The sequence below is a fragment of the Rhincodon typus genome, chromosome 20, assembly GCF_021869965.1.
Source record: "Rhincodon typus isolate 14 chromosome 20, sRhiTyp1.1, whole genome shotgun sequence".
Taxonomy (NCBI): domain Eukaryota; kingdom Metazoa; phylum Chordata; class Chondrichthyes; order Orectolobiformes; family Rhincodontidae; genus Rhincodon; species Rhincodon typus.
Window position 1 is genome coordinate 48,651,679 of NC_063351.1, and position 26,011 is coordinate 48,677,689.

The 26,011-nt window shown below is 42.1% G+C and overlaps 1 protein-coding gene across 1 annotated transcript in view; it reads left to right on the forward strand.

Moving 5' to 3' along the window:
- Positions 1-26,011, forward strand: part of cfap58 (cilia and flagella associated protein 58) — a 169,144-nt gene that overhangs the window by 53,577 nt on the left and 89,556 nt on the right. Inside the window, exons 10-12 of the mRNA XM_048608992.1 lie at positions 2,815-2,961; positions 14,329-14,469; positions 17,245-17,468. Coding sequence (XP_048464949.1) covers positions 2,815-2,961; positions 14,329-14,469; positions 17,245-17,468 — 512 coding nt within the window. The remainder of the gene's footprint in view (positions 1-2,814; positions 2,962-14,328; positions 14,470-17,244; positions 17,469-26,011) is intronic.

Consider the following 26,011-nt stretch of genomic DNA (forward strand, 5'->3'; position numbering starts at 1 on the left):
TTATTCTATTACAAAAAGGAATGCAATCTATTAATCGAGTTTGATTGGATGTCAGTTTGCAGGTCACATTTTCAGCATTAACATTGAAATACAATTGAAACATAAGAAAGCTGATTTGAATAATCATACTCTCTAGCCAGCTAATGGATGCTGAAAAGGCTGACAGACACTTTGCTAATATTTCCAACACTTGCCCTGACTTTCATTTGGAAGTGGTGGAATTCTGTACAGGTGGGATTCTCTAACAGGTTCATAGTTCCTTGAAAATAAGAGTCGCAGGTAGGTAGTATAGCGAAGAAGGCGTTTGGTATTTTTGCCTTTATTGTTTAATGAATTGAGTATAGGAATTGGGAGGACATGTTGCAGCTGTACAGGACATTGGTTAGGCCACTTTTGGATTACAGCATGCAATTCTGGTCTCCCTGCTGTAGGAAAGATGTTTTTAAATTTGCAAGGGTTCAGGAAAGATTTACAATGACGTTGCTGGTGTTGGAGGGTTTGAGCTATAGGGAGAGGCTGAATAGGCTGGGTCTATTTTCCCTGGAGTTTGGACGCTGCGGGGTGACCTTATACAAGTTTATAAAATCATGAGGAGCATGGATAGGGTGAATAGGCAATGTCTTTTCCCTAGGGTAGGGGAATCCAAACTAGACTGCATAGGTTTAAGGTGAGAGGGGAAAGATTTAAAGGGACCTAAGGAGCATCTTTTTCATGCAGAGAGTAGTGCGTGTATGGAATAAGCTACTGGAGGAAGTGATGGAAGCTGGTACAATTACAAAATTTAAAAGATATCTGGATGGGTATATGAATAGGAAAGGTTTGGAGGGATATGGGCCAAATGCTGGCAAAGAGGATTGATTAATTTAGGATATCTGGTTGGCATGGATGAGTTGGACTGAAGGGCCTGCTTCCGTGCTATACATCTCTCTGACTCCATGACTCAATGATGGGCCACGTGGCACTGCATCAAGAGCCAAGGCTGCTGGCTTGGGTTGTGGATTCAATGCCAGGTTTTTTCCATGTATCAGTACAGAGTAACACTTCAACAAAAAAAACAAATAAAACCAAAAACTATTCCACACACCTCACAGCATCTTACCCAAACACACTGCCATGTCCTATCCATGCCAGTCTATGGCCCTCTACCAATTCTGTCTGGGCCTTCATGCCACCTCTTGCTCCTGTAGTCACCACCCTGCCCTTTACATGCCAACTCCTATCAACTCGTGTCTCCCTCACACCCACCACTCTTTGCCCCATGCCAACTGATGTGGTATTCATCATGGAAAGATCCATGCACAGTTAAGAAACAAGCAAAGTTCTAATGAATAAAGTTCTAGCAGTGTGTTGCAGACTTCAGCCTATTGAGGAAAAAAAAACACTTTTTACTACATTATTACATTTAGATTCCTTTACTTCAATAAAGCCTTGCATAAATAAATATTTAATTCATGTGCAGGAAGCATTAAGATCCACATTAGAGTCCAAAAGCACATGTAGCTGTTGATCAAGTTGAGATGGCAGGCCATTATCCCACTGTAATAATTAATCCTTGTGAAATCTGTCAATAGCACTAATCCAGCAAATGGGAATCCTCAGGCTTATAATAAATCTCACAACCATTTGACAGATCTTTGACAGTTTGACTGTTCCAGCAGGTTTATGTATATGTTCGACACATTTTTGTCTACTTTTGATAATACCAAAGGGTAACTGACCAATTCCACTGAGGGAATGTTACAAACCACCCTAAGGGCACCTGACCTCCATGACTTCCCCCAAAGGAGTCCTGAGACCATACCAATAGTTATATTTCAGCTCTCCAGAGGGAAGCTTTAGCTATCCAAAATCAATTTATTGAAACAGACGTGCTTTGACCTGGTCCGCTCTGCCCTTCTGGGTTTTAGACAACACAGATATTAAAATGGAATTTAATTGGAGGCAGTTCACCATGTAAATGACCAGCCTTCTCCATGAGCTGTGTACGTGTAAAGCCCAGGCTGTCTTCAAACCTTCCCCACTCAAAACCAAAAATGACATATTTGGGGGTAGGATTTGTGGTTTTTGGGGATTTTTGCCATTTTGTCAGGTCAAGGAATTTCTCTGTCATTGCAGATCCTATGTGAGAAAAAAATGGCTAGTTGGAAATACAAAATCATCATGCACTTGAGAGGTACTGATCATTTTAGAAATCACGTTGGTGAATCTGCAACAGACTTAGCTCATGAACACATTTGTTGGCTCAACAATGATCATTTCTGAGCTAGACAGAAATTGTAAAAGAAAAATTTGTTTCATCTTCCACTTTAGAGGCTCCCCCTGAAGTCCTGGCATTATTCTGTGAGGAGCTATGCCAAGTAAATTAACAAGGTCCTAGTTTTGACCCTTGGCCTTGGCTGATGTGGGCAGGTACATAGCAATTGGCTTCATTGTCCCGAGGTTAACAATAGTGAAAATGAACCTCCTTCCTGGTTGCAATCATTGGAAGTATTTTGTGTATGTATGTAATGAGCGAAGAAAAAGATTGGTTTGGCCTTTAATGCTTTCCTGCTGTGTTTCCATTATATGGATTATTAACTCACCACCGCTTGCCTGTAGCTTTGCATATAAATTGTGGCTATATCACTGAGGCAAGAGAGAGTGCCCAGTACTGTACCCTATCACACAATTTACATCTTCAGGAAGGGTGAAGAGAAATTAGTGAGAGTGAATGTATTCTTTGTTGGAACACGAAGAAATTTTCAGCTTTTTTTTTATAATTTAACAAAGTATTTAGGATTGCTTTTATTCATTTTTACACTTTTGCTCTTTAAGGATGAGATAGCTGAAATGAAACGAAAGCTGAAAATCATGAACCACCACATCGACCAGCTGAAGGATGAGATCTGTGCAAAAGAGGCTGCCCTTTTGAAGCAACACTTGGAATATCAGCGTATGGAGAAGGAGAAGGATACACTAAAGGTATTATTGCAAGAGCTACTGGAATAATACTTCTTTAGCTCTCATTACAAAATATGCATATTGGCAGCATTTTGCATTTTCACTAACTGAAGGCAGTTAATCCATAGGTGAATGTTTGTGTCACACTAATAGGAGCAAGTAGTTTAAATGATGTGGAGGGAGAGGTCATAATCACCATTTTCTTCTCCTGTTGATGAGCTGGCCAAAATTGTAGCTTCTCTCTCAGAGAAGCAAAACTGTTCAAAAAACAGAATCTGACCTCTCTTCCAATGCCTCACCACCTCCCATCAGCAGGAAAACAGTCTTTTCACAGGCTGCAAGCAGCTGCTGCTGATAGGTTAATTGGATATTATTGACGGAGACAAAATATTTTTCTTTTCAGTTTGCTTTCATTAAATTACAAGTGCAGGCTTGGATAGATTACTCAATGTTCTTATAGTTTGATTGGTATCTACAGGGAGTTACTTAATAAGGTAAAATATAGTGCACTGAAATAGTAACTTCACTGGGGTATGATTGGTTATTAAAGTCATTAATGGTTTATGTGACTTGACAAGAACAATAATGAGATCCCTGGGGCCAGTAATGACCAACATTATGTGAATTTTGTTACCAGCGCTCTTAGGACCCTTATTGCCAATTCTGAGCTTTGGTTTGTTCCATTAGGAAGAGGCATTAGGCCTTTTTCCCTTTGACATTGCAATCTGATGTTGTACATTTTTATAAATCTATTTATTGGATGTGAGCATTGTCGCCATCTTTAATTGTCTTTGCGAAGGTGCAGGTGAGCCATTATCTCAAACTACTGCCATCCATCTGGTGTATGTGCACCCACAGTGCTGTTAGGGAGGAAGTTACAGGTTATTGAATTCACAACAGTGAAGATACGGTGATATCGTTCCAAGCCAGGATTGTGTGTGACTAGGAAAGGAGCTTACAGGCAGCACAACAGGTGTTTCCATGTGTCTGCTGCTGTGTTCTTTCAGGTGGTAAAGTTGCAGGTTTGGATACCAGACACAAATTCCCTTCCCCTTCGTTTGTCAACCTTCTGCAGTGACTGTTCCATCCAGGACACCTTCATCCACTCCTACTCAATTTCCAACACCTCCTCCCAACCTCACAGCATCTCCACATGCAATCAGAGAAGGTGTAACTCCTGCCTGTTTACCTTGTCCCTCCTCGCTATCCAAGGCCCCAAACACACCTTCCAGGTGAAGCAGCGATTAACCTATTCTTTATTCAATCTATTCTACTATATTCTGTGCTCACAAGGTTGTCTGCTGTATGTTGGGGAGATGAAATACAGACTGGGTGCCCACTTTGCAGAATACCTATATACTGTCCACTAAAATGACCCTGAGCTTCCAATTGCCTGCCATTTCAATCCATCACCATGTTCCCTGGCCAGCATCTCTGTCTCGGGTTTGCTGCAGTGCTCCTTTGAAGCTCAGCGGATTTTCTTCATTTTCTGCTGAGGGACCCTGAAACCTTCAGGAATCAATACTGAGTTCAATAATTTTAGTGCTTGAATACTTTCTGCTGTGTTCCTTACCGAAGGCACCACACACCCGGCCTTATCATCACAAGGGCTGCTACCACAAACAACCCTTTGTCAGCTATTAATAGTTTCCATTAGCAGCTATTGATTCTCCCAGCTGACATTTCACCATTCCTTTGTCTGTCCAACTGTTTTCCTTCTACCCCGTCTCTCCACCCTACCTTCAGCATAGATACCAAACTTTTCCTAGCTGCAATCCGTTCTGAAGGAAGGTCACTGGACCTGAAACGTTAACTCCGCTTTCTCTCCACAGATGCTGCCAGACCTGCTGAGATTTTCCAGCAATTTCTGCTTTTGCCTCTGATTTCCAGTATCTGCAGTTCTTTGGGGTTTATTTGCAGGTTTGGAGGGTGCTTTCAAAGTAGTCTTGGTGAATTGCCGAAGTTCATCTTATTTATGGTGCACACTGATGCAACTGTGCAGTGATGGTCAAGGAAGTAAATGTGGTTGGGGTGCCAGTCAAATGGGCTGCTTTGCCTTGGATGGTGCCAAGTCCCTTGAGTGTTTGTAGTAATTGGAACCAGGTGGACCTTGTTAAATATGAGCTTCTTGATTGGGGTTGTTAAACTGGGCCAACCAGGAAAGCCCTGGCTGATCAATATAACCAGGAGATTAGCATCTCCTCAGTTGGGGAATGACTCTGAGTTGACTGGCTACAGCCAGTGTACTGTGATTCAGTAAATAAAGGATAATTTGGCGACGGGACACCCCGGCCTCTGTGCAGTTATTTTCGTGGTGACGGGGCGAAAACAGGACGTGCCTGAAGGACATTTACTTGTAACTGTCATCTTAGAGTTGGGGTATGCATTTCTGGCATCGTGCATCTGTTTGGGAGGTTTGACTTATTTGATCCTGCTGTTGAAGACTGGGCCCAGTATGTGAAAAGAATGCAAAATTTTTTCCAGGAAAATGACATTGGGGCAGATGAAAAGCAACGAGTAATCCTTCTGACTGCGTGTGGACCCACGGCATTTTCAATTATAAAGGGCTTAACTTACCCGGAGGCACTACACAATAAAACCTTCTAAGAGTTGACAGGGTTAGTTAAGGAATATTACAACCCCAAACGTCCCCTAATCCTGAGATGCTCAATCCTTTGTTTGGCTGTTAGAGAACCGGGGGATTCTGAATCGGGATTTTTGACGAGATTATAACGACTGGCAGAGGCATGTGATTTTGGGTTAACCCTGAATGAGATGTTGAGAGACCCTTTGCTACGTGGGATTAATGACGTAGCCGTGCAGAAGTGTTTACTAGCTAAAACACAATGGAACTTCAAACAGCCAGTGCAGCTGGTCCTGTTATAAGAAAATGCTGCAAGTGGAGCATGGGAACTGCAGGGCATCCCAAAGGAGAGTGGACACCGACTGAGCTTGGGGAACACCACTTGAGTGTAGGCAATTGCAGAGCCTCACACAGGGCATGTCCTGAGCAGACCCACAGCAGAACCCCACAACAAAGCCAAACTTTGGCCAAATGGCTAAACAGTTCTTCAGGGTTGGGTTGGCAAGCCATGATAATTGCTGGCGGTATGCGGACTCGAGACAGCAAAGGAATCCTACAAGACCATACCTGAGTTTGAAGACTCGGAGGCCGGTACCCAGGAGAGTGCACACCCTGTAAAGTTCCCCTACAATTAAATTACTTAGTGACACCCAAATCAGAGCCAATTAAAATTAATATTTGGTTAAATGGTCACCCACTTCCCATGAAGGTCGATACCAGTGCAGCTGTATCTGTGGTTCCAGAATCTGTCTTTAACAAAATTTGCTCGGGACTTCTACCTTTGAGCTTGCACAAGATCTCAGCCAGACTGAGAATGTACACTGGGGGACCCGTTGCAAATTAAGGGTATGACTTCAGTTATGGTCCCCTATGAGAAGCCACTGGTGCAGTTACAACTGATGATAGTAAAAAGCTCGGACCCAAGCCTACTGGGGTGGAATTGGTTGAGGAAAATTCACCTTGAATGGCTCAACATCTTTTGATGAGAAAATGGTTGCCTCAGTGAAGTCCTAGTAAAATACCCAGGAGTTTTTCAAGAAGTGCTTGGGACTGTCAAAGGTGCCAAAGCCAATTTGCATATCGACCATGAAGCAATTTGAGATTTTGCAAGGCCCACCGAGTGCCATTTGCCTTGTGGCAAAAGTAGAGGCTGAAATCAGGAGGTTGGAGAGTGAAGGAATCATCAAACCAGTACACAGTTTGCAGAATGGGCAGCACCGATCGTACCGATTGTGAAACCTGACGTCTCAGTTCGCCTTTGTGGGGATTTTAAACAAACAGTAAACTGCTTCTCGCAGTTGGGTAAATACCCGATCCCTCACATAGAGGATTTGTAGGCAAAGTTGGCGGGGGTGGTGGCTGTCCTTCAGGAAGCTTGACATGAGCCATGCCTACTAACTGCAATTGCAACTGGATGGGGAGTCCCAGAAGTACACTACAATTAATACCCATAAAGATTTGTAGCAATATACAAGACTGCCAATTGGGATATCATCAGCCTGCGCTCTTGTCCAGTGGACCAAGGAGAACATTTTACAAGGACCACCCCACGTTGCCATTTATCTGGATGATGCACTAGTAACAGGAAAGATCAATAAAGAACATTTGGAGAACTTGGACATAGTGCTTAAACATTTCTTCCAGGTGGGCGTACCCCTTAGAAGGGAAAATCTGTGTTTCAGGCACACAAGTGACCTACTTGGGTTACAGAGTCAACAAAACCGACTTACAACCATTAGAAGAGAAACTGAGAGTGGCCAAAGAAGCCTCAGCTCCCACATCTGTACCAGAGCATAGGTCTTTCCTTGGGTTCATGAATTATTACAGAAAATTCATACATAACCTGGCCTCCATCTTGGCACCCTCATGCTTGCTATTAAAAAAGGGTCAGCCTTGGAAATGGTCGCGAAGACCAGAAGCAGCCTTTAGGGAAGTGAAAAAGCAGCTATCGTCATCTAAGGTGTTGGCCCACTACGATCTAAAGGAAGAAGTAGTGCTGACATGTAATGCCTCCCGGTGCAGTATTGGGGTATGTTGGCTCACTGGTGGCCCGAAGGATAGGAATGCCCGATAGTGTATGCTTCCCGGACTCTGGCTGATGCCAAACGCAAGAATGCCCAGATAGAGAAAGAAGGTTTGGCAGTCATCTTTAGTGTGAAGAAGTTCCACTAGTGCCTTAACGGATGGGAATTTGTCATAATCACAGATCACAAACCCCTGCTAGGGTACTGAAGGAAGACAAGGCATGCTGCCCATAGCTTCTGGTAGAATTCAGTGTTGGGCCCTTATTCTCAGTGTGTACAAGTTAGAACACTGTCCAGGAAACCAAGTGGCATTTTGTTTGTAAGCTTTCTGAACAGCCTTCCAGTCACTGCGGATAATATCTGACTGTGGACACAATAAGATCCTGTCCTAACGAACCTGAAACAGCTGGTGCTGATGGGGGAATCAGAAGGGCCATTGCAATCCAGATTGAAACCTTTCTGGACCCGGTGAGACCAGATCACCGTAGAGGATGGCATATTACTGCAGGGAGCAAGGGTACTTGTCCCGAGTAAAGGTCGCTGCCAGATATTGGCTGAACTCCATCAGCATCATCTAGGGGTTTCCAAGATGAAGATGCTAGCTAGAAGCTAGTGTTGGATGCTGACATAGCTGTGATGGTGGGGCATTGCCCAGAGTGCCAGCAAGGACAAAGTTGCCACCAGCAGCTCCCCCACATTTGTGGGAATTGCTGGCTAAACCCTGGACTCGGTTCCATGTCAACTATGCCGGAACTTCCGTGGGCTCAATATTCCTGGTCATTTGGATGCCCATTCAAAGTGGTTGGACGTGTATAAGGTTTGTTCAGCAAACTCAGGATTGATGATTGAAAAACTGTGAGCATCGTTCATGATATACGGACTCCCGGAAGTATTGGTAATACACAATGGGATGTCATTTACCAGCAGAGAGTTTGAATATTTCCTAAAGTCCAATGTTATTTGCCTTATAGGACAGCTCCATTCCATCCATCGTCCAACGCGCTAACAGAAGGAGCAGTCGAAACATTGAAGGCAGGCTTAAAGAAGCAACCTACAGCGTCAATTGAGACTAAACTGCTGTGCTTGCTGTTCGATTATAGGACCACCCCACACAAAAACAGGAATAGCTTCAATGGAGTTGCTGATGGGGACAAGACTCTGCACCAGGTTACACCTGATATTTCTAGACCGTGGGGGGAGGGTGAAACAGCAGCAGGAATGCCAATGCCAGCCAAATGCCTCCTCTAAATGAGAGAGACAATTTAATTCAGGAGATGAAGTCTGGTGCTGGAACCCCATGGGAATGGCCATGTATGGGTACAAGGTGAGGTTGATGCGAGGTCAGGACCTGTGACTTACAAAGATCGGGTAGGTGATGCCATCCGGAACAAGCATGTGGATCATCTGAAAACTGTTAGCTCGCATGGGGCAGGAGCCAAACATACCAGCTCCTCAGAACAGCCTGAAGGTCTGACAGAAACCACAGCTGCTCCCCCTCTGTCTAGTGTTGAGAAAACCTCAGAGTCGAAAATGGATGCAGCCTTGATACTGTTGCCACCGGAAGAAGAGGTGGCTCGGGGGTTGGCACGGTGGCCTAGTGATTAGCACTGCTGCCTCACAACGCCAGAGACCTGGGCTCAATTCTGTCTGTGTGGAGTTTGCACATTCTCTGTGCCAGTTTTTTTCTGGTTTCCTCCCACAGTCCAAAGATATGCAGGTTGGGTGGAATAGCCATGGGAAATGCAGGGATAGGGTGGGGTTGGTGAGTCTGTGTGGGATGCCCTTCAGAGAGTTGGTGTGGACTTGTTGGGCTGAATGGCCTGTTCCCACACTAGGGATTCTATGATTCTATGAAGAGGAGTAGACTCTTTCGAGAAAGAAGGGTCTAGGCCCGAAACGTCAGCTTTCCTGCTCCTCTGATGCTGCTTGGCCTGCTGTGTTCATCCAGCTCTACACTGTTCTGAGCTGTGATAAATGCAAGTCCTTCTTTCTCCCAAATCCTTTCCATTACAGCCAGCACAGAGGTTGTTAAAACTGACAAAATGCCAATATTTTCTTTTGTGATGATGATCATGCATTCTATCAACCTTTCCACTCTATGTAGCATCTATTAGAGGTAATCATTTCCTCTGTATGCAGTCCTTTCTCCAACTCGTTCTACAATGGAGAGCTGCCTACAGTGGAATGAAGCCCTGATTCAGTCAGATTTTCTTTACAAATGTCAGACTTCATTTTCCAGCAGCTTGAAGACTTGCCACACTGCTGGTCACCCCGTGCCCTAGTTATTGCTGCACTCACTCAGTGTCTACTTGACAAGAGTGTATTGCAGCATGCTGCAAGATTTGATAAGATAATTTCTGTTCTCATGTTTGGTTTGCATTCCTCAATCAATACCTTTTGATTGCTACTTGCCATGGCTTGGCCAGCAGTCAGAATCTTACGGGGTTTCAGCCCTGCTGCAGAGGATTGACCATAAAATCTAGACTAACACAGCAGTTCAGTGCTGAGTGAATCATCGTTGGAAGTGCTAACTTTTGAAAGTGTTATTAAACTGAGGCACTGTAATCACTCTGAGTGGAGGAATAGATTGTATAGCACTATTTTGAATAAATACTGGGGATTTATCCTCTGTGTCCTGGCCAATATTTATCCCTCATTAAAACCTTATTAACACAGATTGACTGACCGTGATAATATTGTTTGAGGAGCTGAGGCAGAACTGAGGAATTCACCGGACCGAAACTTCTGTTTTTATTTCTCATTTACAGCATCCACAGTTCTTTCTGTTTTTATACTTCATATGATATCTCTCCAGCCAAGACTTGCTTTGAGGTGTCCGTATGTCATGAAAGGTGCTGTATAAATGTAACTTTTTCTTTATGTTGTATGTTGTATGGTTCAGTAGCAAAGAAAAGGGAGTATGATTCTGTTCTCAAAAACTATTGTCAGTGCAATTATTCAGAATTTCATTGCTACATTAAATATCAGAATCAAAAACCAATAGTGCAACAGATGAAGGCAACAATTATTTACAATTACAAAAGAAAAATATCCATTTGAAAGCTATTATTTTGTGATCAATGAAGCTAACTTTTTTTTATAGCCAGATGCAAGTACAGTCAAGACATACTTGGCTTTATTGCTGATTTGAACTGAGAATAGGTCACAATAGGCAGAATGGATCATTCACCTTCCTGCTTCTTTGTTGACCTAATTTACGCTCAGATAAGCTTCAGTAAATGATGATATATTTGATCCGCTGTTCATGGCTAAAATAAGTGAGTGGTACATTTTATAGACGATGAGAGAAACTAAAAATTTCAAAGAGCAGATGATTCTGTATGTGAAAAAGAAAACTTCAAACATTTCCCAGGCAATGTTGACATCCTTGTCTCTACCCTAATAAAAACTGAAAGAGCTCTGGATGCTGTAAGTCAGGAACAAAAACAAAGTTACTGGAAAAGCTCAGCAGGTCTGGCAACATCTGTGAAGGAAAAAACAGAGTTAACGTTTCAGTTCTGAGGAAGGGTAACCAGACCCGAACCATTAACTCTGTTTTTTCCTTCACAGCTGCTGCCAGACCTGCTGAGCTTTTCCAGCAACTTTGTTTTTGTTTCTTGTCTCTACCCTGCTGGGATAGGCATTTGATTCCAGTCAAAACATTGCTGGAATTCTCTCTACTATTTGTAAGGGTCCCAGGTGAAAGGGATTCAGAGTCTGAACCCAGTACCTAGCAGGTGTATTGTACAAAATTGACCATGATCATAATTGAACTAATGCCAATTCACAATTAGTCAGAAATAGAGACCTCAAATGAAAATTACTTTTAGCACAGAGCCAGCCATCAGAAATGAAATGTGAGGGTACGGCAAAAGTTTTAAGTAGTTTTTAAATAGGCAGGCTGGTAGCTTGGGAGGACATATAACAAATTAGGTGTGTAGTAGTACATTTTGGTAGAAGGAATGAGGAGAGGCAGCATAAAATCACAAGCAGATTTCTGATGCGGTAGAAAGACTTTCAGGATATGTACAGAAATTGTTGGAAGTTACAGGGCTGGTTGAGAAAGTGGTTGGAAAGACATATGGGTTCTCGGGTTTTATAAGTAGAGCACAGAGAATAAAATAACTAGATAGTTATGTTGATTCATTATAAAACTCTGGTTTAGCCCCAACTCAAATATTGTGTCCGAGGCATCTTATTTTTGGAAGGATGTGAAGAAAGGATGCAGAAAAGATTTATAGGAACACTTCTAGGAATGAGGGAATTCAGTTATGTGAGTACATTGGAAAGCTGGGATTTTTCTCCTGGGAGTAGAGAAGATTGAGAGCAGATTTCATAATATAGTCAAGAATCTTGAGTATTCTAGATGGGACTTTTGGAGAGAAATTGTTCTCATAAAGTTATACAGCAGAGAAACAGATCCTTTGGTCCAAACAATCCATCATTGACAAGGGGAGTCAAAGGTTAATGGGGGCAGACAGGAAAGTAGAGATGAGAATCAGATCAGCTGCAATAATTCAGGAAGCCCAACTGGAAAAGAACATCATTTATTGTTGAATACGAAAATAGAGGCACTACTTGTGGTGTGCAAAGACTAGTCCCAGCCTGAGACAAACAGTTCTGCAGACTTATATACCCGGGTCTGCTTTATCTTTTTTTTTAATATCTGAAGTGCTTTCACACTTAACCAAATGGTTTTTCCACCACCAAATCATTATGACTTGTAAAAATTATTTTTAACTATTAACCACCACCGGTAAATGACCCATCTAGCCAATTAAATATTTAGAAGCAGATCCCATTACGGGCAAAGGGACCATCAAAGGTGAAGGGGACATAGGGAGAGCAGGAAAGAGATGGTGGTGGAAATGAAGTTGGTGGGGGAAATAAAGCACTCCACTTACTGCGGTACCACCACTCTCTCAAGATATTGAGAGTATTAGATCTGCTTCACAGATATTTTTTAATCAACCTGTTCGGAGATGTTATGCATACCTCTGGAGCAAGTCGGGCTTGAACCACGGACTCCTGGCTCAGAGGTAGGGGCGCTACTATTGCACCACAAGAGCCCTCCTGGATCTGCTTTGTTTTCTAAACTACCTGTTTACAGATGGTATTACATACCTTTGGAAAATATGAGACTTGAATTTGGGCTTTCAAGCTCAGAGGTAGGGATATTACCACTGTGCTGCATGAGACTTTTGGGTTTGCTTTAATTTTAACTCAACCTGTTCAGAGATGTTATTGCACACACCTTTGGTGCTGGTGGGATTTGTACCTGGGCCTCCTGGCTCAGAGGAAGGGACACTGCTGCTGCACCACAAGAGCCCTTTGGGTGTGCTTTGTACTTATTTTTAATCACGCACGACCAGAAAGCTTTCCTAATACCAAATCACCATGACTATTTTTAAGCATTAACCACCAATAAATCACCTGTGTAATTTTGCATGTAGAGCCCTTTGTGGGTAATGAAACCATCAAACATGAGGGAAAGGTAGGGAGAATAGAAAGGGCTAAAGCAAATTGGAGTTGGAGGGGAAAATAACACACTGTATCCCCGTGGTACCCACCTATCTCGTAAGGCATCTTGGGGTTATCACATCAGCCATGATCTTATCAAATGGTGGAGCTCTCTCAAATGGCCTACCTCTGCTCCAATTTTGTGTTTCCATGCATTTGCCATACTGTACCTGAGAGTGTGGTGGAGAGACAGATAGGCTTGAGGAGTTTCAACAGGATAATAATCTGAAAAGAGAGAAGTGGTTGAGTGGGTCTAGTTGTGCTGATTTTGAAGAGAGTCAGCATGGACATGATGAGCTTAATTGCCTCCTTCTGTGCTGTAATTATTCTGTCATCATATGTTGCCAACCCTAAGATTGTCTGTTTGTCCCTTCTCCAGTCTTTTCTCACTTCCAACAATTGGATTAGTTCATGCTTATGGGCAAAGTACTGTAGTGGATTGCCAATGTCCTCTACAGAATGACTGACCAGGAAGTCCCCACTTTTATCAGCTGTCGTCAGGTGTATTCAAATAATTTACACCTTGACAATAAACCTATTTGGCTATGTTCCGAAAGCACCTTCTGTGGCCCTCAAGTTCACAATCCAGAGATTCTGGCCCTGGTGTCATGACGCTATCCATGTGCCTCAACATCTCTTCTCCAAAGATTTCATTTTCAAGAAGGTTAATTTTATGATATATACACATCAAAATAGGAAACCTTAATGCTGATACTGAATGTCCAGAATGGGATGGTGTTCTGCTTCTAGCATTGACATCTATCACTCTTATAAAAATGTGAGACAGAAAAATACATTTAAAAAATTAAACTGAAGTAAATAAATGACTGTGTGATCGATTCCTGCCCTTTTTTTGTTCAATTAGGAGGGAAAAACAGCTTAGAACTGCTAGCTGATGATGAAAAAATTGTAACGTGTTAAGTTACTTCCTTGACCATTGCTTGCATCATTTGGGAAAGAATTATATTTAAGGCAGGAGCAGATTTAGTGGAGGTATACTAGCCACTATTCTATCGTTGTGCCTGAAGATGTTGCTGCAATAATTTATAATTGTATTATGGAGAGGTGACAGATAATTGGCACTAAATCATAATGCTCATTGGAGACCCAGTACAGACACAATAGGCTGAATAGCCTCCTTCTTCAACAATTCTGTGACTTGCTGTAAATCTACTGTTCCAATAGACTGCATGAAGGATGTACGAATTTTCAAAATATTGATCAAACTCACAGTTTCAGCTATTTCTTTCCTAATTGCAGGTTGAACTGCAGAAGATGAAACAACAGGCCCAGGACACCAGGATTTTCATTGAAAACCAGGAAACAGAGGAAAGAAAGCTGCTGCGAATTATTGATGAGGCTGACACAGAGAGGATTCGACAAAAGAAGGAGCTGGACCAGGTACATTGCACTGGACTGTATGAGATAGTTAATTATTCCATATTAAAACGGTGCAATTTGAATGTTTTAAAAATACAACTGGTGCTATATAAATATAAATGTTTACTTAATTGCTGGTTTTGCCAAAATAGCAGTTTTCGGTATCCTGTGTACTCTTATAGCATAATTGATTTTCTTTATTTTGTGTATTTTTAGTTTATTTCTACAGTAATTCTAGGTGTCAGACCTTCAAATTTGGTCAGTAATTGGGCGCAGGAGGGTGTGACTGATATGGGGATTGAGAAGGTAAAAGCTGAGGGTCCTCAGTGATTGAAATTATCTGACAAATTTGAGGTTCTTGCAACCTGTTTGGGCGAATGTAAAGGCGGCAGGGTGGGTGAGTGATTTGACCATGACACCGTACATGGGGCAGGAAGCCATTAAAGTGCTGGAGTAAATAGCAATGTAATGGCGGTAGAGAATTGAATAGTCAGGGGGATAGACAGTTCTCTGCAGCCAAGAACGAGACTCTGGAAGGTTGTGTTGCCAGCGTTCGGGACATGAGCTGGAGAGGGACTTGCAGTAGGAGAGGGATGATTCAGTGGTTGTGGTTCATGTAAGTATGGATAGGATCAGGGAAGAGTTTCTGCTGAATTAGGATAAGTGAGCAGGGTTTAAATTAAAAAGCAGAACCTCAAAGGTAATAGTATCTGAATTATTACCTTATGCATGAGTGAATTTGCACTGGGTAAACTAGAGTGGAGAGTTAAAGGGGGTTGCAAGTGCATAGCTGCTTAGAAGTGGCAACACAAACGGATAAAGAAGCCCTATAGCATGCTTGCCTTTGTCAGTTGGGGCATTGAGCATAAAAGTTAGCAAGTCACGTTGCAGCTGCACAGAACTTTGGGTAGGCCACACTTGGAGTATTGTGTGCCGTCCTGATTGTCACTTTGTAGAAAGGATGTGGTGCCTTTAGAGTGGGAACTAGCTATAAGGAGAGGTTGGACAAACTTGGATTGTTTTCGCTAGAGCATTGAAGGCTGATGGGCGACCTGATAGAAATATGGAAAGTTATGAGAGGTATGGATACGATGGATAGTTGGAATCTTTTTTCTCAGAGTGGCAATGTCAAATAATAGGGAGCATAGGTTTAAAGTGAGGGGGATGGGGGAAGTTTAAAGGAGATGTGTGAGCCCAGTTTTTTTAAACAGAGTGTAGGTGCCTTGATTGTGCTGCCAGGGGAAGGTGGGAGAAGGAGATGCAAAGTAAAGTTAAAGACGCATTTAGACAGACAGGTGAACAGGTAGGGAATAGAAGGATACAGACCATGTGCAGGCAGATGAGATTAGTTTAGAATAGCATCTTGGTCAGCACAGGCATGGTGGGCTGAAGGGCAATGGGTAAAGTGGAAGATGTTTCTTGAGACTGCTTTCACTAGAATGAGGCTGGGACCTCAGGCCACTTTTATATCTAGGGCAATAGGGAGGTCCTTTAACTTAATAGTGAGGCAAGGGATCAAGTGAGTGAAGAGACAATAAATTAAAGCGAGAGAGAGAGAGGACAAGGCAGAGAAATAAGGTTCTAGTAAGGAAAATGATAATTTGGGCATGGCATAAAGAGTCAGAGCATACAGACTTCAGAGTTCACTTTTAGATAAGGTTAGATGTTGCAAAATAATTAAAAGACAATTAAAGGCTTTATCATTGAGAATGAGGTGGCTGCTGAGATGGTGGAAGCATTAATTCATTCATTTTAATTTTCCCAAATCTCTAACTTCTGGAAATGGGCCATCAGATTGGAAAATAGTGAATGTAACTCCTCAGATCAAGAAAGGAGGTTATAGCAAGATACTTTGAAAATTTCAATGCAATCAGGCAATGTCAACATAGTTTAGTTTCTGCACTGTGTGTGAACATCATAAAATATGTCCTTATATGTCAAGAAGCTACTAGAGAGCTCATAGTCAACCCTGATCCCACTCTGACTTGTGATCTTTTTACGGGATTGATGGGTTGGTGGTAGGGGGAGGTGAATGGAATCATTGCTAAATGTTTTGTTGTTTTGTAATCATTAACCTTCCAGTCATTTTACCACCAGAGTCCCACAACCTGGCCAGAGCTCCCACCAAACAACATGTGGGGCTTTCATCGCTAGTCCAGCGTTTACTGTTACCACTCCTCAAGTTCCACCGATATTCCTCTGATTATGGTTTCTTGGACATTTTCCACACCCTTTGCTTCACTCTCCCATTGTTCTTTCATCTGCGTAGGCAGTACACGCTAGAATTCCCTCCCTAAACTTTGTTGCTTTGTATAACAGCAGTGTGAACGGATAACGGCTTCATACTGTTGGTGTAGTCTTAGTGTAAATGCAGCCAATGTTTCTTGTTGTGGAGGTTTTCAAATAAACCTGTTGGACTGTAACCTGGCGTCGTGTGATTTCTGAATGTTTCTTGTGGTATTCATGTGTAACATATACATTGTGCAGAAGCAGGGTTTTTTCATTTTATTTGCTGAAGTGACAGCCTATTTGAAAACAATTTTGTCCAATATTTTCCAAGCAGAGTCTTAATTTATAGGTTCATAATTATCCCATCATATTCCTATTAGCAAACATTAAGGGCCATTAAGCTTATTATGCGCCCTTAATTGCAGGGAAGCCTTCCTTGTTTTTTCAAGCTCAGAGCTTATGTAGCAACAGGATTGATTTCTGCTCACCTTCTTTACTGATGAGATAAGATTTCAGTATGTTTTAATGTTGTTTCTACAAGTAACATTGTTCTAACATCCCTGCCAGGTTATTAGCGAGAGAGACATTTTAGGCACCCAGTTGGTACGCCGTAATGATGAGCTGGCATTGTTGTATGAGAAGATCAAGATTCAGCACTCCATGCTAAATAAAGGCGAGATACAATACAGGCAACGTGTGCATGATATCCGACTGCTCCGTATGGAGATCAAAAAACTCAGAAGGGAGAAGCACCTCCTCAGCAAGACTGTATCTAATCTGGAGGACCTCAGGTAAAACTAGACATGCGAAAGCATTCGAAACCCAAAGCTTGGTTACATTTGTTGCCCAACTCTAAGGCCACCAGATCCAGTTAGAGGAGTCAACCACATTGCTACAGGTCTAAAGTCCCATTTAGACCAGGCCAGGTATGGGTGGGGGATAGAAGGTTTCCTTCTGTAAAGGACAGCAGCAAGCCAGTTGGGGCTTTGCAACAATCTGCAAGCTTCTTGGTCACTTGATACCAACTTTTTATTTACGGATTAGTTTTTAAACTGTATTTAAATTCTTATATTTACGTTGTCAAGTTTGAATCCATATTCTCTGGCATTTTAATCCACACGTCTAGCTGTTTAGTTCAGTAACATGATCACCACTCTATGATATACATAGAAAATGTTCTCTTAATTTAAAAAGAAGCAAGTTTCTTCTTCTTCTGCTGGTCTAGTGTTCTTCAAATTTTGGCAATCTTTCATCATCTGCCCAGGTAGCCATTCCCCATGTTGAGCTTATGCATTGGATGCTAGTGAATAGGTGAAAGTCTAATATATACACCCCACCCCTCCACCGACCCTTGATGATGATTGTAATGGTTAGGAAGGGGGCCCATTAATCAGGAGAGTGAGTAGCGGGTGAGGACTTCACCACTTTTCACCCCTCACAACCACCACTAATTTAAGCATGTGGCACGAAGGTGTGTGGACAGTCTTTCTGGGCTGCTGCCAACTGAAGTCCTTAGGTGTGCACTTAGCACACAGCAGTAGCCTGGGATCTGAGGGTTTGGATGGGTGAGGAACTGGGAACAGCACTGCTTCTCTGCTGGTGCTGCTGTTCACTAGAGTTGTTGGTCTCTGATTAAGCAGCAGCTCTCAGTGGGTGGGGCACCCATCTCCAGGGAATCCCTTAGTCTCATAGAAGGTCCACTGAATTGAGTGGACATCCTCCCACAGAACATATATGGGGTTCCTGCCAGTTGGAGAGCCTGTCCTGTCTCAACATGCTGATGTCTGATCCTGAGAATGCTGAATGTGCTTTTTGCTTTTCTCTCTTCAGGCCAGGGATGCTGAGGCCACTTAGAGCCCAAGTATTACTATTCTTTTCAGTTGTTCATTAGCTCGTTGAGCCGGTTGTTCTGTGGTGTGCAGATGTTTCATTACCCTTCCAGACAACATCATCAGTGCAATCTCTAATCGAAGCATTGGTGTTCTGCTTCCTTCCGGATTTATATGATCCTCTAGTGTGATGTGGCTTTGTTTTGTTATTTTAGCAGCGGTCTGTATACGGGGTCTATTTCTATGTGTTTGTTAATGGAGTCCTGTGTTGAGAACCAGGCTTCCAGAAATTCCCTTGCATGTTTGGTGTTCGCTTGTCCAACTATGGTCACTTTGTCCCAGTCGAACTGATGGCCCTCTTTGTCTGTGTGTATTGAGACAAGTGAATATTGGTCATGTCTTTCTACTGCCAGCTGGAGTTTGTGTATCCTGGTTGTCAGTTTCCTCTGTGTTTGTCCAATGTAATGTTTATCACACTTACTGCAAGGTATTCTGCATATGACGTTGGTCTTGTTTACTGTTGGTATGGGGTCTTTAGTCTTTGATAACATTTGGCGCAGTGTTGCTGTAGGTTTGTGTGCAATCATGATCTTTTGCATCCACAACCTGAGCTACAATTTTTTGCTGAGGCCTCATAATTACCATTCTTTTATTGAGATCGGCACAACTCATGGATTGAACCTGGAACCATCCTGTTGTATTTTTTAATATCATATGGTTTCATTAATTTGCATGCTTAACTATTGGCAGAGGTGTTGAATAATTTTGAGTAGATCAGATACAATTTCTGTGGATTTTCCAGAAGGCCACTGTAACTCTTTCCTTTCCAAGGGTATTATGCATTTTAAAAAGAAACATCCCTTCTGATGTGAGTTTCTCATCTTTTGTTTCCCCTTAGTGAATCTCTTCTATGCAGCTTAATGGTGTTGAAACGCTTACAATGCCTTAAAAATCTGGCCACATTTAAACTCCACTGCTATTGAAGGAATTTGAGCCTGGTATGTCTTGTTTCTGAAGGTTGCATGGCTTTGGGCTGGGAGGCTGTGTATATGAGATAACAAGGTGTAGGGCTGGATGAACATAGCAGACCAAGCAGCATCAGAGGAGCAGGAAAGCTGACGTTTCGGGTCTAGACCCTTCTTCAGAAATGGGGGAGGGGAAGGGGATTCTGAAATAAATAGGGAGAGAGGGGGAGGTAGATAGAAGATGGATGAAGGAGAAGATAGGTGGAGAGGAGACAGACAGGTCAAAGAGGCAGGGTTGGAGCCAGTAAAGGTGAGTGTAGGTGGGGAGTTAGGGAGGGGATAGCTTAGTCCAGGGAGGACAGACAGGTCAAGGAGGCGGGATGAGGCTAATAGGTAGGAAATGTGGGTGGGGCTTGAGGTGGGAGGAGTGGATAGGTGGGAGGACAGGTTAGGGAGGCGGGGATGAGCTGGGCTGGTTTTGGGATGCAGTAGGGGGAGGGGAGATTTTGAAGCTTGTGAAGTCCACATTGATACCATTGGGCTGCAGGGTTCCCAGGCGAAATAAGAGATGCTGTTCCTGCAACCTTCAGGTGGCATCATTGTGGCACTGCAGGAGGCCCAGGATGGACATGTCAACCAAGGAGTGGGAGGGGGAGTTGAAATGGTTCGCGACTGGGAGGTGCAGTTGTTTGTTGCGAACCGAGCGTAGGTGTTCCACAAAGCAGTCCCCAGGCCTCCACTTGGTTTCCCTGATGTAGAGGAGGCCACAACGGGAACAGCGGATACAGTATACCACATTAGCAGATGTGCAAGTGAACATCTGTTTGATGTGGAAGGTCTTCTTAGGGCCTGGGATGGAAGTGAGGGGGGAGGTGTAGGGGCAGGTGTAGCACTTCCTGCGGTTGCAGGGAAAAGTGCCGGGTGTGGTGGGGCTGGTGGGGCTGGTGGAGCGGACAAGGGAATCACGGAGAGAGTGTATATATTTTGATACACAAGGTATCGCTATTATGTGGGACAGGCTGGATAGAGCAGAATGTTTTACCTGTCTCATATTGTTCTTATGTCCATATGCCGTGGCTCTGGTGTGTATGAAGAGCTCTACTCTCAGTTGGTCAATGAACAGGTGGACTGCTGGCATTTTTTGAAAAAAAATTTTAAAACAATTATGGAAGATTTTTTAGGTTACACTGGGTCTCCTTGTTCATTTTTTAAATCTGAATTCACTGCTATACTCTTTGTGATTTGGAGAGTCCAAGTGATTAAGTGCCTATTCATAGGGAGGTCTCCCATGGCCAGAAAGTGGGATATAATGATATAAAATTGGCACTATAACAATATGCCTAAAGCTCTCCTTCTACATCAGAGCTCTACTTTTGTAGAAACTGCACTGGAAAATGGTCACTGAACTCAATAATTTGAATGAAATGAAATGTATAAAAGCACGACAAGTAAAATTAGAATAAATTGGACAGAATTTTTCTAAGCTGTTTAGTATTCTTTAGGGGACCCTAACAGTTTGTGATAAAATGGAATATCTAAACAGCTCATAGAAATCTCAACTGATGTACTGTCAGCATAAATATTGAACATCATAAGCAAGGCTGTTTTTTCCCCTTTCCTCTCTGTCTCCTAATTCATGAACTCAGTTTGCAACTCCAGTCTGTTCTGCAAAGTCCTGCTTCTCAGCAGAAAATTGGTTTTAAGTGGTCCAATAACTTTTCAGTATAAGTAGACACTTCCTCCATACTCAATAAATCAATTATTACTTACTGGTGAGAGAGTAACCTCATCCTTGAACGTGTTACAGATAAGAAGGAACTTAGTAACTAATGGCAGGATAACTTTTCAAATTTACTAAACCACACAAGCACATTCCCGGTTAATCAGCTCAAATATTTCCACGTGTGATGGCAGCTGTTCTGAATAACTTCATAAGCTTTTCAAACAGCTGAAGAACGAATTTGCACAAGGAAAAGAAGTTATGGTAACTAACCCTTTCACCCTGCCCTATCTCTTTATCTCTCTATGTTTTGACTGATAGACCAGATGGTAGTGTTCTATAATATGTCAAGGTTCACTTTTTTTATTTTCTAACTTCCAGTTTACAAACCCTGCTTGCTCCCACTCTGATCTCTCTGTCCTTGGTACTCAGTGCAAGATGACGGACTAACACCTCACCTTACCACTAAGCATTTTGTCTTAACAACTTCACACAATTACAGTTCCTATTTTGTCTCTGCCAATAGTACTGATAATTGAGGATCATGTATCAGTACATTGTTCTAATTCACTTATGGGACGTGGATATGGCTGGCTGGTCCAGTATTTATCATTTATTGTTCATCCCTAGTTGATCTTGAGAAATTGGTGATGAGTTGCCTTCTTGAACCGCTGCTGTTCCTTTGTCTTAAGGACACCACTATGCTGTTTAGGAGATAGTTCCATGATTTTGACCTGGTGACAATCAAGGAATGGCAATATATTTCCAAGTCTGGATGGTAAGTGGCTTGGAGGGGACCTGCAGGTGGTGGAATTCCCATGTATTTACTGCTTTTGATCTGCTAAAAGGTAATGGTTGTGGGTTTTGGAAGGTACTATATAAGGACACTTGGTAAATTTCTGCAATGCATCTTATAGATGGTGCACATTGCTGCTACTGAGTGTCATAGATGGGGGGAGTAATCTCAGATTCTCCAGCATCTGCAGTTCCTACTATCTCTGAAGCACAGCATCCAACTAGCTCATAGCAAACTCCCAGAATCGGCAATGTAACAATTACAAGATAATCTATTTTGGTGATGTAGACTGAGGGATAACTAAAGAAACTGGGCCTAGGTACTTTTGGATCTAAGTCGGTGCTGTAATTGGCGATGTATAAACTTTTCACTATACTCATTGAGAATATGTGACAATACAGGCTATTCTATTCTCCATTGTATTCTATAAATATTGTCCAGAACACCAAGACCGTGTCCCTTGAACATCTTTGGATCAGTGTCATGGGACATCTTTGACTCTCCTGTCAGAGCCGGCAGGGCCTGTGTTTAACATCTGATTAGAGAGAAAACACCTCTGCCTGTGTTGCATTCCCACGGTACTGAGCTGGACTATCAGCATAGATTTTGTGTTAACAAATCTGGTGTAGGACCAGAAGCTGCAACCTATTGACTCAGAGGTGAGTGTACCAGTTACTGAGCCACAGCCAAACAGCGAGTGTGAGGGTAGTACTGTCACTGTTCTTTTACTTAGACCTCCTAAGAGGGGTTTAGTTAGTTTACTTGGCTGGATGGCTGGTATGTGATGTAGAGTGTAACCAACAGCTGAGGTTCAATTCCATACCAGCTAAGGTCACCATGAAGGTCTCACAATCTCAACCTTAGCCCCTCGCCTGCATATCGTGACCAACTCACCCCCATACGTTTTTCTGTGTGGACATATACCAACCTTACCTTACCTTCACAAGAAACTGTTTGCTTTATCCCAATAAAATCGTTAAGTGGTTCAAGGTGGTGCTCAAATCATAGGGCGAAGAAAGTGCCGTTGTCTTTGACATTAGAATAAATGTAACCATTTCATTGCCTGCAACAAATTTTGTTAATTGCAAGGAAACAGAAAGGACAATACAAATGCTATATTATTCTTTTCTGAAAGGTCTTTTGTTTTACCAATTTTTCACTCCCTGTACCTCGACACTGACATCTTTGACTGTGAATTAAGTTAATTCCTCCACTGCGTTCTCTATTTCTCCTTCTGTATCGTGCCTTGAGATATTTTGCTTGGCAACTGATGTCACAAAATCCGAAGCAATCTTGTTAAATTTTATTTTACAGTTTAGTCTAGCTACCATATGACAAGACATAGTTTGTGAAAGACATCATGTTCTCAAACGGCTATTGGCTTCCACTATTGCTATGCAATGTTTTAGTGTCATCTCCTCTAATATTTTCAACTTAATTCTAATTTGCAAAACAGGTTTCACAGTGTTTTGCTACTTTTATTACACACAATATTTTTCGAACAAATCCTCAATTTTATTATTAATTCTTTTGGAATTTCGAGGTTGGTTTATTTGGAACGTGCAGATAGCATATGGTGATCCAGGCACATCACTCTAGGCTCCTGCTGTAGAAGCAGCATGCTAAATGAAGATTTGCAATAATCATCCAGGATATCTACCAAATTCTGAATGCATAATTTTAATTCAACAAGCGCTTGTTCTCACATTTGTTGTGCCAACTGTGTTTGGTGCCCATTTATTGAATTAGATGAGGACTTACAATTTATGGTCGAAGATAATGAATCACTGGAAACTCTCATTCATCACTGTAGTACTTTTTTTCTTGAAAAGTCCCTCGTGAAATGCTAAGCATTTGTTACTCTTAGCTTCCCTACAAATTTAGTTTGACACAAGTATTTAAATAAAGATATAAAGGTCTTGGAGTGAGTTTTTTGATAAGGTAACAGAGGGCAGCGTAGATATTTTGTGTGGGGGCTCTTGAAAAGCACTTATTTGATAAAGTATCATATTGTTTGCAAAACTGAAGCTTATGGGATGAATCCATTACTAAGGAGTTAGTAGCTGGACATTGTAGTACAATCATGCAGAGTCAACATGGTTCTGTGAAATAGAAATTAAGTTTGACTAATTTAATAGAGCTCTTTGGGGAAAGAGCAAGAAATTGTTTAAAGAGGACCCTGTAGATATGGTGTACTTGGATCTCAAAAAACTTTTAATAAAGTGTCACAGCAAAGGTTACAATACATAGTAAGAGCTCATGGTGTGGAAGTGGCATGTGTAGAGGACTGGTTGATGAACAGGAAGCAAAGAGTCGGGATAAATATCCATTTTCAGTTTCGCAAGCTGCCACGAATGAAGTTCTACAGGGATCGGTATTGGAGCCTCAACTATTTATGATCTATCAATTACTTGATTGAACATACGGAATGTAAGTTTGCTAAATTTGATGATGACACAAAAAAAGGTATGAAAATAAGTTGTCACAAGGAGGTAAAAAGTTAGATTTTATGCTTGGGGGTAGTGTGAACTGTTTGATATTTTTAACAAAGGCTGCTGTACAGGTTAATACACTGGGGGTGGCCTTAAGGAGGTGAGTATAGAATTTGCATCGGTCAGGGACAGGTAAATCCCTTTTGCGACCTGCTGGCTAATACGATGGGCAGGCAGCTGAGTAGTCTCAACAGTGACAAAAGCAAATAGTGAGTGCTGCTGGGATTACAGTGATGTGCTTGGTAGCAGTGACATGGATGCTAGAATAAAGTAAGCAGAGGCTGTTTGGGCAGAAAGGAATTGGGGACCCTTTGCGACGAGGAGGCAAGGGTTGTGGTATTTGCATTTTGGAGACCAATGGTGAGGCATAAAAGTAGATAGTATCTTAAGGGAGTTACTCTAAGATGCACAAAGCACATCCCAAAGAAGGTTACACATCTGGAATACTGTGTACAGTTTTGATCTCCTAACTTAAAGGTCATAGCTGCATTAGACACAGCTTGGAGTAGGATCATCGACTGATTTCTGGGATGAAGGGTTTAACTAAAGAATAAGGTTTGAATAGATTGGACTTTTTACTCTTGGAGTTTTGAAGAATGAGCAGTTACTGAATATTATTTTGAGAGTTTACATGAGGTTAATTTCGTATTATTGAAGCATATAAGATCCAGAAATGATTTAACAGGCTGGATGCTAAGAGGATATTTTCCCTTGTGGAGGTGTTTAGGAACATAGAAACCAGGAACAAGAGTAGGCTTTTTAAGCCTGCTTGGCCATTCAATATGATCATGGCTGATTCTCTATCTCAACACCATATTCTCACTTTTTCTTCATACTCTGTGATTCCTTTGATATCTAAAACATTAACAGTTGTAGAAATCTGGGATGCAGTTTAGAAATAAGGGGTATTCCATTTAAGCTGGAAACAAAAAATTTTCTAAACTCAGAGTGTCATTAGCCTGTTGATGTCTCTTTTCCAGGGAGCAGTAGAGACATGGTTATTGAAAATATGTTCAAAGTTGAGTTAGGGAGACTTTTGATTGACAAGACAATCAAGGATTATGGGAGATGGACAGGAAAGTGGAATTGAGGTCACAGTCAAATCAGCAGGGATCTTATTGTTTGGTGGCGATGGTTTCAGAGACCAGATGGCCTGCTATTGCTCCTAATTCTTGTATGCTTCTGTGAGTAACTGGCTGTTTTCTTCAGAGGCACATTATAAGAAACCGCTTGTTTTTCTTTTAAGTAACCATCAAAAACAAAGTACTGCAGATGCAGATCTGACGTAAGAATAGAAATTGCTGAAGAAACTCAACAGATCTGGCAGCATCAACAGAGAGAGAAACATTATGAGTCCAATGTGGCTCTTCAAAACAGGATCAATTAGCTCACCTTTGTACTCAGAATGACTTCATTGGTCAATTTTTTTAAGATCAAAACTCATCTGATACCTTTGAAGACCAAGGTGTGGAATTAGACAAGTTACATGAAGGTTTTATGGACAATAGTTGTGTGAGGCGGTTCCTCAGAGT